This window comes from Doryrhamphus excisus, chromosome 17, assembly GCF_030265055.1.
Source record: "Doryrhamphus excisus isolate RoL2022-K1 chromosome 17, RoL_Dexc_1.0, whole genome shotgun sequence".
NCBI lineage: Eukaryota > Metazoa > Chordata > Actinopteri > Syngnathiformes > Syngnathidae > Doryrhamphus > Doryrhamphus excisus.
In genome coordinates this window covers 12,962,296-12,974,854 of record NC_080482.1, presented here as the reverse complement: position 1 = coordinate 12,974,854, position 12,559 = coordinate 12,962,296, and the positions used below count along the sequence as shown (strand labels likewise).

At 44.9% G+C, this 12,559-nt stretch overlaps 1 protein-coding gene across 7 annotated transcripts in view; it reads left to right on the top strand.

Moving 5' to 3' along the window:
- LOC131105122 (DNA-binding protein SATB1) overlaps positions 1-11,154 on the top strand; it is a 64,914-nt gene extending 53,760 nt beyond the window's left edge. For all 7 annotated transcript variants that reach the window (XM_058052912.1, XM_058052909.1, XM_058052911.1 and 4 more), the window contains 2 exons: positions 7,556-7,762; positions 9,056-11,154. In XM_058052912.1, coding sequence (XP_057908895.1) covers positions 7,556-7,762; positions 9,056-9,652 — 804 coding nt within the window. In that variant the 3' untranslated portion in view covers positions 9,653-11,154. The remainder of the gene's footprint in view (positions 1-7,555; positions 7,763-9,055) is intronic.
- Positions 11,155-12,559: the final 1,405 nt, after the last annotated feature.

Below are 12,559 nucleotides of genomic sequence, written 5' to 3'. Positions count from 1 at the left end.
TACCTCGCCTCTCGCCCAAAGACAGCTGGAATAGGCCCCAGCATATCTGTGACCCTAGTGAGGATAAGCGGCATAGAAAATGGATGCATGGATAAATGATAGGACAGGATTATCTATTTGTACAGTATGTATATGAGTATGTCAGTCAAAGTAAAAGATAGTAGCAGGACATTTGAATTACACTTTCTCTGTGTTATTATGCGAAATGAGGGGTTGCGTTCAAAGACATCACATACTGTAGTTTTAGGTAAATGTGCTTGTTTTCGGTGTATTTTCCAGCAAACTTAAATGTTGCAATTTGTGGATTTGAATTGAAAGTTGCGAATTAAGTGATGAGAATATCCACGTAATGTATTTTCTTCACCTTCCTGTTTATTCACACACATATATTATACCGTAAAGCCAGTTTTGTGATACTGAGTGTCCCTGAATGCATCTTGCGTTCTTGTTATGAGAATGAACGGACTTGGAGATACATACACTATTGTCCCTGAATGCATCTTGCATTCTTGTTATGAGAATGAACGGACTTGGAGATACATACACTATTTGGTGTCTGCCGTTGAAGTTAAAACAGAGCGGCAGACTCTGTGTGACTGACGCTCCACTGTGATTACGTCTGCCGTCATAACACAGTGGCATGCTCTCACAAAAAACATGTAACATAATTCATGGAAAAAACTATTTAGTGCCATTAACGCATTATTTTTGAGAGCCCTGTTGGATTTACAATATTTCTTTCTTTTGGAGCAGATTAATAATCGAGAGAGATGTACAATGTGTACAATGTACACACAAGATAAATGTTTTTTTTTTTTCTACAATAAACTTTTCGTGTTGGAAGTTGCGTCCACCACTGCAATCAAATACACTCTGGTTGATGCCCGTTTATCAGTAAAAGGTGCATTTGAAGTCAATTGAATACTTATTCCACAGTACACACCCATACAATGTGTCCTCTGCACCACAGAGAGAAGCTACTGGTATTAACGTGATTGTCTTAATAACATTTGTGTGTGCTGAAAAGGAATAAAAAGATGTGCTTAAAAAGAAGTGGAGCCACACAGATGTTTAATGTGCTCCATTTAAGATGAACTGGTCATTTGCCTTTGGTTATTCTTTATGCTCCATCTGCCTCTGTTTGGTTGCCTAAACCTCACCCCCCCACACACACACCCTGCACACACACTGACACACGTTATTGGTTGAGCGGCTGTGACGTAATGCGCTACACTGAACCACCACGCCATTGTTTGTGGGGGCGAGTGCTGACATGTAGAGGTTGGGTTTCTGCACAGTCATGCCGCTCCTCCACAATGTGCATCAAGTCGACCATTGTGTCCTCGCGGGTCACGACCCCTCGTTCAGTTGTCACGTAACGTTGAGACCTGCACACGTCCCCACAACGGACGGCTAACATCCACTTGTCAAATTCTGTAGCAGCAGGACAACCTTGATATTTAAATATGTTAGACATATACACTTTCAAATCATTCAGATGAGTCAGTTTTTAATCCCATTTCCTTATAAGAGATCATGATTCATGATTTAAATACACAGTTTCATCATCCTTTCTGCACTCGTCCTCAGGGCCTGTTATTCCAAAAAAATATGTTATAGTCTCGACATTTTGATGTTTTTCCTTGAATTAGGGTATCAATCAGAGGGCATCTGCAAGAGGTTCCTCACTTTTTTCTTATACCGCTTATATGTTACTGTTGGGTTGCACCATTGGAATCCATCCATCCATTTTCTGTGTGACTTATCCTCACCAGCTGGAGCCTATCCCAGCTGACTTCAGGCTGGTTGCCAGCCAATCGCAGGGCACGTATACACAATCATTGACACACACATTAATACCTATGGACAATTTACTGTCGGTATTAACATTTATATTGTTGGAATGTGGGAGGAAACCGGAGTACCCGGGAAAACACATGCACGGGTAGAACATGCAAACCCCACACAGATGCCAAACGGAGAGTCAAACCCAGATCTTTCGGGTCTCCAGCTGTGTGGCCAACATGCTAACCACTAGGTCACCGTGCAGCCCGTCATTTAAATCTGTAGAAAGTATAGGTTGTTTTTCTTGAATATGTTGTAATTAGCTTCCTTCTATAATTCACAAAGAATGACACATTGAGAAATTGTAGCAAACAATTGCCTACATTGAAGGATTTGATGATTTGCAGACTTACGAGCAATTGTGGTATTTTTGGCACATCGATTGTGCGCCTGTTGTAGTTCATTTAAGGCCACTATTCTGTTTCCTTTGGCCCCTCCCTTCGGCCAGCAGGACATTTGTGCTCTAACTTCTCGCTTCGCTGTTTGTATACCAAGACAAGAACTATAACCCTCCCCTCACTCCCCACAATCAGGCTGCAATTATTGCTTATTGTTGCGGGAGATTCGCATATGGCGCTGCACGGAGGACGTTTTTCCGAGGCTCCGTCGTCCTCAGCAGATGGGCGTCCAGTGTGGCGTAATCTATTTACAATGTGGTGCACGTTAGCTTGCATGTATGGACGCCGCTTGCTCGGGCAGGACAAACCGGTTCCGGCGTTCCACGTTATCGGCTGCTTTTATCTGACTGAGCTTTAGTTGGACCAAGGCCAGTTCCATGGAGACACAAATGCTTTGTCATCTCGTTTGCTTTGTTTTTTTGTTCACACTGAGGATAAGTCAGGCCAGGCTTCTATTTATCTTTATCTGGGACTTCAACATGTGTGTAGTGCATGAAAGCTCAAGCAAACGGAACACATGTAAGGCCGGAGCAGGACTGTGTTGTTATTTTTAGGGGGGAAAAGAGAGGGGGGAAAAGCAAAAGGCAAACTGATGGACATCTGTTGGCTTATTTCATTTATCCGGTGGCCGAGGTCAGTCTGATGGCCCTGATAACGAGAAAATGAGATTAGAAGGAAGGTGTTGGTGTGTGTGTGTGTGTGTGTGTGTGTGTGTGTGTGTGTGTGTGTGACTCATTGGCAGCTTGTGACTTGAGCTCTCACACACACATTTCCACTGCTACATGAACTGAACTATTGTGTACGGTTTCATCACTAAACATGCTTGCTATTTTTAAACAAGGGTTCGGGGACACACAAAGACCGGACGATGACTTTATTACCCCAATAACACCCTTTGACCACACAGCACAAGCGATGCGATTCCCCAGCTTCTTGATTGCGACACCCTCATTGGGGAGTGATTATTAATTAAGCGGCAGTGACCCAGAGGCGGAGGATTATGGTGCAATATTGTCGCAGGTGTGTGCCAACACTGCGGGATAATCCTGAGCCAGTCACTGCTTATTGCTTGGATGAACCTGTTTACAGCATCTGCGAGTTCCGAGAGGCACAAAATAAAGCATGTGGACGTCTATAGGAGGGGATTTACTCCACTAGGTCACCTGGAATTTTACAACTACAGTCAAATGCTCCAGATTTTGTCCGAGTTGGTTCTGGTCGAACATGTTAGCGTACAATATTGCACGTAACAATTGTTTCCTTGAACTGTATCGTTCCGCCAAATGGAGTGTCCAAACAAAGCAACCTACACGTTGCTGATTTATCATCCGGGCACAGTGCGATTACTATATACTAAATATATAAGAAAATTGGTAGTGCCAGGAATTTGATCTCACATCATCAATAGGTTCCATACATCCCTTATTTACAATTCTATTCCATCATTTTTCTGCATGTAAAAGTATTTTTTTTCTATAAAATGTATCTTTTTTATGTTTTTGTTTGTCTGTGATTTAAATGTGAGTGTGATGTGAATGGTTGTTTGTCTATACGTGCCCTGTGATTGGCTGGCAACCAGTCCAGGATGTACCCCGCTCCTCGGCTGAAGACAGCTGGGATAGGCTCCAGCACGCCCGCAACCCTCGTTGGGATAAGCGATAGAAAATGAATGAATGAATGGGATTTATGTACATTATTTCCGATGCTTTCAATAAATTGCCTCAGTTTTCTTACGTTTTGGTTTTCCTCCGACCTTCTGGAACAAATGGACCAAAAGTGGGGTGCCAGTTTACAAAGTATGTGCAGAATGATCACAGAAGGATGTTTCCAATAGGACTGCAATCTATTTGTGGTGATGGTGAATTGCATAATTGACCATAAGGCATGTACAGTCATCCTTCGCCACTTCTCCCTCTGACTTTCACAGCTTCACAAGGTCACATTTTTTTCAAAATATTTGACTTTGACCTACTATTAATTTTAAGAAGGCTTGCATTTTTTAATTTAAAAAATTTCAAATTAATTTCAAAGACAAAGGCCTGAGTATACATGTATCTAACGTGGCATCAAAATCCTCATCATCACTGAACAAGTTGCAGTATTTTCACAGGTTAGTGGTTTGGTCTAAAAACTTTGTGTGTAATTATTATATATAAGTACGTTAAGTATTATTATGATTTAAGCATATAGTCAGCATATACCAAGAGCTAGGCATATGTGTGTCAGCATTGCCTGGTCTCGTGAGAGAAACAAATGACTCCCTTTCTGAAAACAAGCCCAAAACAGGAAATTTAACAAAAATAGTCAATTAATACTCAAAAGTCAATTAAAATCAGCATGTATTATGTATTATTGTGTACTTACTGTATGCGCTTATTATTGTCTTTTTTCTCTTATTATGTGAACTATATTTGAGTGTAAATGTGACTATAGGGGTGTTATTTCATGTCTAGATGGCTCTAATAATGTTACAAATTGTATTTAGAAGGTCATAAACTGTTTTTCTATGGTCTAATTACAAAATATTCTATTTATAAATAAGGAATCCTACTTCACTTATCACTGTTGGGTCCGGAATTAATCAACCGCAATGACAACTGCAATTGTATTGGACTCCCAACATGGGAGACAAACACATAAAAAGCACAACAAATAAGAACTACAAATTACAAATGATCTTTCTTCTGTTGCTTCTTTTTGTTTTTTGTTGTTGTTTTTTTTATACGTCACAAACAAGACGGAGTCGCCTGTTAGCTCTTTGAGATGGGAGAGGGGCCATGGCTGCAGTGTTGTTTTTGTCAGAGGTTCTGTGGGAAAGCCCACAAGTTTTACATGTGTACGTCTTTGTTTTATTAATCATGTTACCCTCCAACATGACGTGCGTTCCGACTAGAGTGGCATGTGAATGTCATGTTAAGAATTTATCCTACCTAAACCGGTTCCTGTCCGGAACGTGAAAAGACGCTGTTGTGTTGTTCCACACTCTGAACTACCTGTTGTGTTTATTAATAGAAAGCTCTTCATGATCCGAGTGTTCCAGGCTCAAGAGCTCTGGACTTTCGTGTTCTGGACGGCTTTTAAGTGCTTTTTAGAGGCCGGGGGCAGTAAAGTTCTAATCCGGTGGAGAGCGCTCGGTGCTTGTCGGCGGTGTTGGAGAGGCTCGACAAAATAACACGAGACAATAGAAGCTAAACAGCAACTCCACAACAATAACACGGAGTGTGTGTGTGTTTCATGTCAGAACTTTTCTGAGTTGAGCGAGCCAACGAGGCCTGCCCGGCCTGTGGAAGAAATGCAATTAAACAAACACAAATGCTCCTGTTCACGCTGCCGTGGAAAAACGCTGACTGTCCGCTGTTCGCAGTGCTGCATGGAAGAGAGCTCTGACTCGTGTTCCGGCTTTTCCCCCCCACAGCCTGGAGCGACACGGCAAGCTCGGAAGCGCTGCGAGTATTCTGAGCGGCGAGCTAATAAACGGCGCGTCCTTGATGTCATCAAATGGACTTCCTGGCATGGAAGGGGAGTTCCCGTCGTGTCGGCTTTGATTGGCTCTGCTACTTTGGGTTTAATCCTGCTGCTTTGCAGAGTGTTTGAGTTGGATTACGCCGTCGCCGGGTAGCGTTGGACAAGACCGGTGTGTGTGTGTTTGTGTGTGTGTGTGTGTGTGTCCTCCCTCACTGCCGAATCAGCTGAAACCACAGACGGCCCAACTGGAGCATTGTCCAAATCCCTCTGCATGCAAATTAAAAACGCAACAATAAATGTGGCAAAGGAACAAGGTGGGCACGCAGGCTTTATGCCCCCCCCCTTCCTCCCACATCTCGGCTCCTCCAAACCCCCCGCCCCCTCCCAATGGCTTGATGAGGCTTACAGGAGTAGCTGGAAAGGGCCGAGCAAACTGCTGAGTTATCTCTCGCATGCAGCGTGGCGACATGGCTCTGTTGCCACCGCGAGCACGCACGTGAGCGCGGGCGGCCCCGCCGTAATCCTGTGCAAATGAAAGGTGACACGCATCGGCCCTCCAGATTGCGACGACGCTTGGTAATGCAACTATGAAGTTGGACACCATTTAGCGTTTTTAACTCATACGTGAAAGTTACATTTAAGAAGTGGTATTAAGGCCAGTCTCATGTCTTAGCCCCCCCCCGAGGGACAGAAATCTTTTCAGGCTCCCCCGATTTGAAATACTAGAGAAACTGATATCTATTCTTATCACATGCTACAGTATTAATTGTCCCTGTACCCTAGAAAGCGCCCATGAATGATACGGGAAAAGGCCGAAATGATACTGTGTCAAAGCCCAGGGCAGTGATACTGATAAAATATAGAGTTTAACCATGTCCAGTATCAGCCCCCGTAGCTGTCCACTCAGAGCGCGCTGCTCTGGTATCGTGCCTGTGAAACAACCAATCAGAGAACAGCACACGAGTGCTTAGTGCCTAGTGCTTCTCCAGTCACCAAAAAACCCAAACTTGATTAATGGAACTTTAATTGTCAGACATTGATAAGATAAGACTGTTGATAAAATATTATTGTTGAAATATTTTTGCAATTATTGTGTTTACACTGTTTAGATATAATACATGTAATAAACTGAACATTTTCTGGAAACAAAATGGTCTTTTGATTAAATAGTACGTGATAATAAGCTCATGATTAAGTAGTATGTGATAATAAGATCATCACATGGTTTGTCTGGTATCAGGCCCAGTATCATGCCCCCGTGTGGCAGTATCAGCCCGAGACCGAAGGTCATGATAGGGGGCATGATACCTGGCCTGATACCAGACAAACCATGTGATAACCTATAAATATATCTGTACAGTATCAGCAAAATGCAACAAAATGGAGAGCATACAAGCGTATTCAAGAGTCATATTAGTACTATACAATAAGCACTATAGATTTGGACATGTTGGCAGGTCTGCACTACACCCCCGACAGTTCACTGCGACCCCCCTAGGGAGTCCCGCCCCACTCTTTGAGAGGCACTGTGTCAGCTATTGTGCCTGTGCAGAACCTACATTGGTAAACCTCCACTCCCTGACACCTTAAAAGTCACGCTGGAGGACGATTTGACAAGTTAGGCTTTTAGCTTGATGGGTGAAGAATTAGAACAAGTGTAACGGGTACCAGCGTGTGCGGAACATCACTCCCTGACAAGTTGACAGCTGGGGTTTTTAGTTTCGATTCTAATTCTGCAGAGCAAGACACAATCCAAAACCTTGTATAAAGTCTTAAAGTCTCAGAGGAGTGGATTCTACTCTTGTTGTCCCAATACTTAATCAGGAACCACTTCTGTGGTCTTTCAGGGTTGGCTGTGCGAGCTGCTCCGCTGGAAGGAGGACCCGTCCCCGGAGAACCGGACGCTGTGGGAGAACCTCTCCATGATCCGCCGCTTCCTGAGCCTTTCCCAGGCCGAGCGGGACGCCATCTACGAGCAGGAGAGCAGCACTGGGCAGCAGCACCACGGCGAGCGGCCATCACACTTCTCGCATGTCTCGGCCGACCATCTGCAGGTGAGACCCCGGATCCCGGTAGTCTTCATCTAACTGCGTGTTTGTTACACTGCTTGTACGACTGTGTCCTCAACTATTACAGTAGTTGAGGGTGAAAGTGTTTTGCAAACATTCTGTCATGGAATGTCTCCTCTCGTAGCTTTCTGACTCATAGAAGATAAAAGCGGGCACCGTTCTGCCGGGTCAACAGGGTCCGCTGGTCGCCCACTCGCTTCCTCCTCAAACACACAATGAGAATATTTGAGCAGTAACGTGTCATGTGTTTACACTAACGGTGGCGTCGTGAAGGACGTCCGCTGCGTTCTCACGCTGCTACAAATCACAATGAAGGCTGATAACGGAATTTCAAACAGTTCCTTAAAGTCCTGCTGGCACACATTCCTGACAACACGGCTCCGCTGTGGACACAGAGGAACTACTTTTTCCCAGAATTAACACAGTTTGTTCTGTGGCTGGTAAAACTCTGGTTTGTTTGGATTTGGATTTTTCCCAAAGGAAATAATGACACTAGATATGATCTGTTCCTGTGCACTACTATGTCCACAACAGTGGTCTACAACTGTCATACAAGTGTAAAAAGAAGCAAAGCAGGCTCAATAGTACAAAAGAGTCAATTTTAACTTTGATGACAGGAGAGGACATGTAATGGTGATTTAGTGCATACTCACATTCGACCATTCGTACTGTGACAGACCTTGTTTGATTCCCTCTTCCTCTGTTGGCTCCACCCATTCATTTTTTATTATTCATTCATTTTCTACCACTTATCCTCACGAGGGTCACGGGGGTGCTGGAGCCTATCCCAGCTGTCTTCAGGCGAGAGGCGGTCGCCAGCCAATCACAGGGCACATATAGACAAACAACCATTCACACTCACATTCATACCTATGGACAATTTGGAGTCGCCAATTAAAACCCACACAGGGAGAACATGCAAACTCCACACAGAGATGGCCGAGGGTGGGATTGAACTCAGGTCTCCTAGCTGTGAGGTATGCGCGCTAACCACTCGACCGCCGGGCAGCCCCACGTTTTATCATTCATTTGAAATTTGGATCTGGTGCGACCTGAAAAAAAAACTCAAAAAGAAGCGACAGAACAAGTTGTAAACACATTGGTTTCACTTTCATGTTTTTGACTCACTTTGTGCTAATGTGTCAATTATGTGGCAATTATGCAAATTAGATTAGTATGATGAGGTGTTGTGCAACATACTTTTTTGCCAGAGATGTTAAATTCTGAATTGTACAACTTGAGTGATGCATCTTTCTATTCTCTCTGCAACTTCCTCAGTCTCAGCAGCACCACCAGCCCGCCCTGTCCCTGCAGCACCCCTCCCAGCCGCTTCTGTCCCAGCAGCCCTTGCAGCAGCAGCAGCAGCCCACCACCGGCCCCCGCCTGCCGCCACGCCAGCCCTCTACCGCCTCCCCGGCGGAGACTGAGGACGAGGTCGGCCGCGGAGTCGGCGTCAAGTCCCGTACGGGCGGGGGGAAGATATCCCTGGAGGCCCTGGGCATCCTGCAGAGCTTCATCCAGGACGTGGGCCTGTACCCGGACGAGGAGGCCATCCACACGCTCTCGGCCCAGCTGGACCTCCCCAAGCTCACCATTATCAAGTTCTTCCAGAACCAGCGCTTCTACGTCAACCACCCGGCCAAAGCGCCCAAGGAGCCGACTAATAACAACAACAACAACAGCAGCGGCAGCACGAGGAGTAGCAGCAGCAGCCCCGCCTTCGACGAGGAGCTGACGGACCTGAAGGAGGGCGGCGAGCTGCTCAAGGAGCTGGACGAGAGCACGCAGACCAACAACACTGCCTTCTGCATCAAGATGGAGGAGCATCTGGGCCACGGCGGGCAAGTGGAGCTGGAACCGGAGGCCAAGGAGTAAAGAACCGACAGGACTGCATCAGCAGCGTCTGGGACGACTTTTTGCATTTTGTAAAAGTACTCGTATTCTTCACTGTAAAGCATCATCGACATAACCTGCACAAAGATGAAAAAAGACGTGGATGTTTGCTGACTGCACTTGATGTTTTACACTGACCGTCTTTCTCGAGCTACTGATTCCACGCGGGGAGAAAAAGTCTATGCGGCGTTCTCGGGAGGATGTTTTTGTGTTTACGTGTGTGATGTTAAACTGTCTCCTTTTCTTAATGAGCAAACAAAATCAAGGACCAAGTTGTTTGACACGGCCTTAAAGACCAGGCATCAACGTCTGCAGCCTGCTGGCACATCACTTCTTGTTATTGTTAATTCACCATGTTATCTTTTGAAAAAGCGCATCATGTGATGACGAATCAACTGTGGAATGCCAGCGCCCGGCCCGGCCCGGATGGCTCTCAGCCGTGAGGTGTTATTTGTTCGGAGTGAAATAGAATATAAAGAAATCTCTCTCTATAATAAAGACATATATATATAACGATACTATACCACCAATGCCTTGTACAATACGGCACTGCCGGTGTTCCATTGTTTTGCTCAACCTTTCTCACTGTATCACGATTACAAATGTGAATGATGCCATCTTTGTGTTGTCTGACTATTTATTTGCGGTCCCTGCCGTGTTCCCGATGTTTCTAAGCACGCTTGTTTCTCCACGCCTCAATCCCAACGACATTTCCTTCTATTTGTCGATGTGATTTCGACGGGCAGTTATAACAAAAAGTGTCTTAAACGTTTGAAATGGAGCAATGTGCTTTACAGGTTGCCTATCATTAAAAAAAAGTGAAAAATAAAGTGCTGTGGGTTGAGCGAATCATGCTACAAGCTTCTCGATTTAATGTCGTATGCAACTTTTCCTATCATGCAAATAAGCTTAGGTGAAACGACTAACCCTGTAGAGAGAAAAAAATATGCAATCTGTGTGGAAATGATTGATGTCTGCGATGTGTCTTCCTTTGATCCAGCTAATCGTGTACAAACAAGCTGTATAAAAGTCTTTCTTTGCTTATTTTCAAGGAGTTATTTTACTATGACTGACTGTTTTATAAGTGTCCCCGGTTCCTTTGTGCAGAAACTATGTCTGGATTGTCGGTTCTTTGTATTTCTTGGCATTAACACGAGCCGAGGCCGTTTTGGCGCCCCCACCTGGAGCGGAACTGACCCCTCGCTGACCGCACGCTCTTTGTAATAAGTGTAAATAAATAGCACACGCTGTCAGAGTGTAAATAGACAAAATGGAAACTCTGTTGTGCCTCTTTTAATCACCTGGGCTCTTCTCCTGCATCTTGTGCTGAGTGTGTGTCAAACACCTGTGAAACATGTCAACACCTGCTGGGTAGAGGGGGGGTGTCTACAGGTGTCCCGGCCTGTTCGATACCCCGCTGTGTGTACCAGTCGGGTCGGTCTGCGCTGGCCTCCTATTGATGTTCTGCTGTTTTTTATTCATGAATAAAAAAATATTTAAAAAAAGAGTGTGAATTTGTTGGAGTTTGTTGGTGGAAGACATCAATCAGCGTGTCCACGCAGTCCGAGGTCATGCAGTGCAGAAACGAGCTCCATTAAGTCTTTAAAAAGAACCTGGCATGCTTTTAAGAACACTTCACTACTGCACCTGTTTCATCTCCTTTAGCCCCGCCCAGCAGAGCCTGATTGGATGGATCACTGCACACATAAAGCGGCATCTATGTAAATTTCCCAAATTTAATATCGGCTGTGATCCTTTCTCGAGGTGACGCCCTTAAACGATGGAGTTGGATGGAAAATGTGTGCACCTGTGTCCATTTGCCGCATCGCTGCTCAGTTTTTTTGGGGGCTTGAGGAACGAAACATTTTAACGCCTCGCAAACTCATTTTTGGATATGCATCAGTTTGGTTGACCATGTGACATCAACATGCTGAGCGACATTCATCCTTAAAGTCAACCACTGAAATTCTCCATGGAGAAAAACACGAAAACTTCCTGCTCTCTAATATAAAACACGGGACACGAAGTAGGACAGTAGAGACATAAGTTCCTCACTTACATACATACATACATACATACGTATTTTACTGTATATAGTTTGGCCAGTCAACACAACATACAGTAGCAGAGTTAACAAAGCCCTTCTGTGATAAAAGATTAAAGACGCACCTTTTTAATCAGGCTTTTAACTAATATTTTTAAACTTTTCTTATGTTTTTATCTTTTTAGTCCTATTTTATGGTCTTAGTCTTCAGTTTTTAACTCCAGTGTTGCCTCAGGGGGGGTCCTCCACACTGGGGGCTGTGTCGGGTCTGCTGAGGGGGTGCCATCCTTGGGTCCCTTCGACCCGGCCGGCTGGGGGTTCCTCCCTTTAATGTGGGGGTCCGCCCGTCTGTCGGAGTCGGGGGGCCCGGGTGCTGGTCCCCCGATGGCATGGCCTGCGGCTTCTCCCAGTGTGGACGGCCCCAAAGGTGGTGTTTCCCTGTTCCTCAGTGCCATGCCATGTCTCCCTACTGTGTGTGATTGTGTGTGTGCGTGTGTGGGTCTAGTATGGAGGGTGGGAAGGAGGGGCTTTCTTTTGTTTCTTTGGTTTTTCCTTTTAATTGTGGAAATTGTTTTAATTCTGTAAAGCACTTTGTGTTGCATGTCTTTGCAGGAAAAGTGCTATACAAATAAAGTTGATTTGATTTGATTTGATATATCTAACCATGTAGTGGTAGGTATGGCCTCAAGACGTAACTGACTGCCACACGTAGGGATGACTTAAGCCTAGGTCATGCAGGCTCCTACGGCTCCTACGGTCTATAATGTATAGAACAGCCACAGAAGTGCTTTGTCATGTCAAACAAACTATACAGGTGTTTACATTTTTTCAGGGTGCAAGACTTG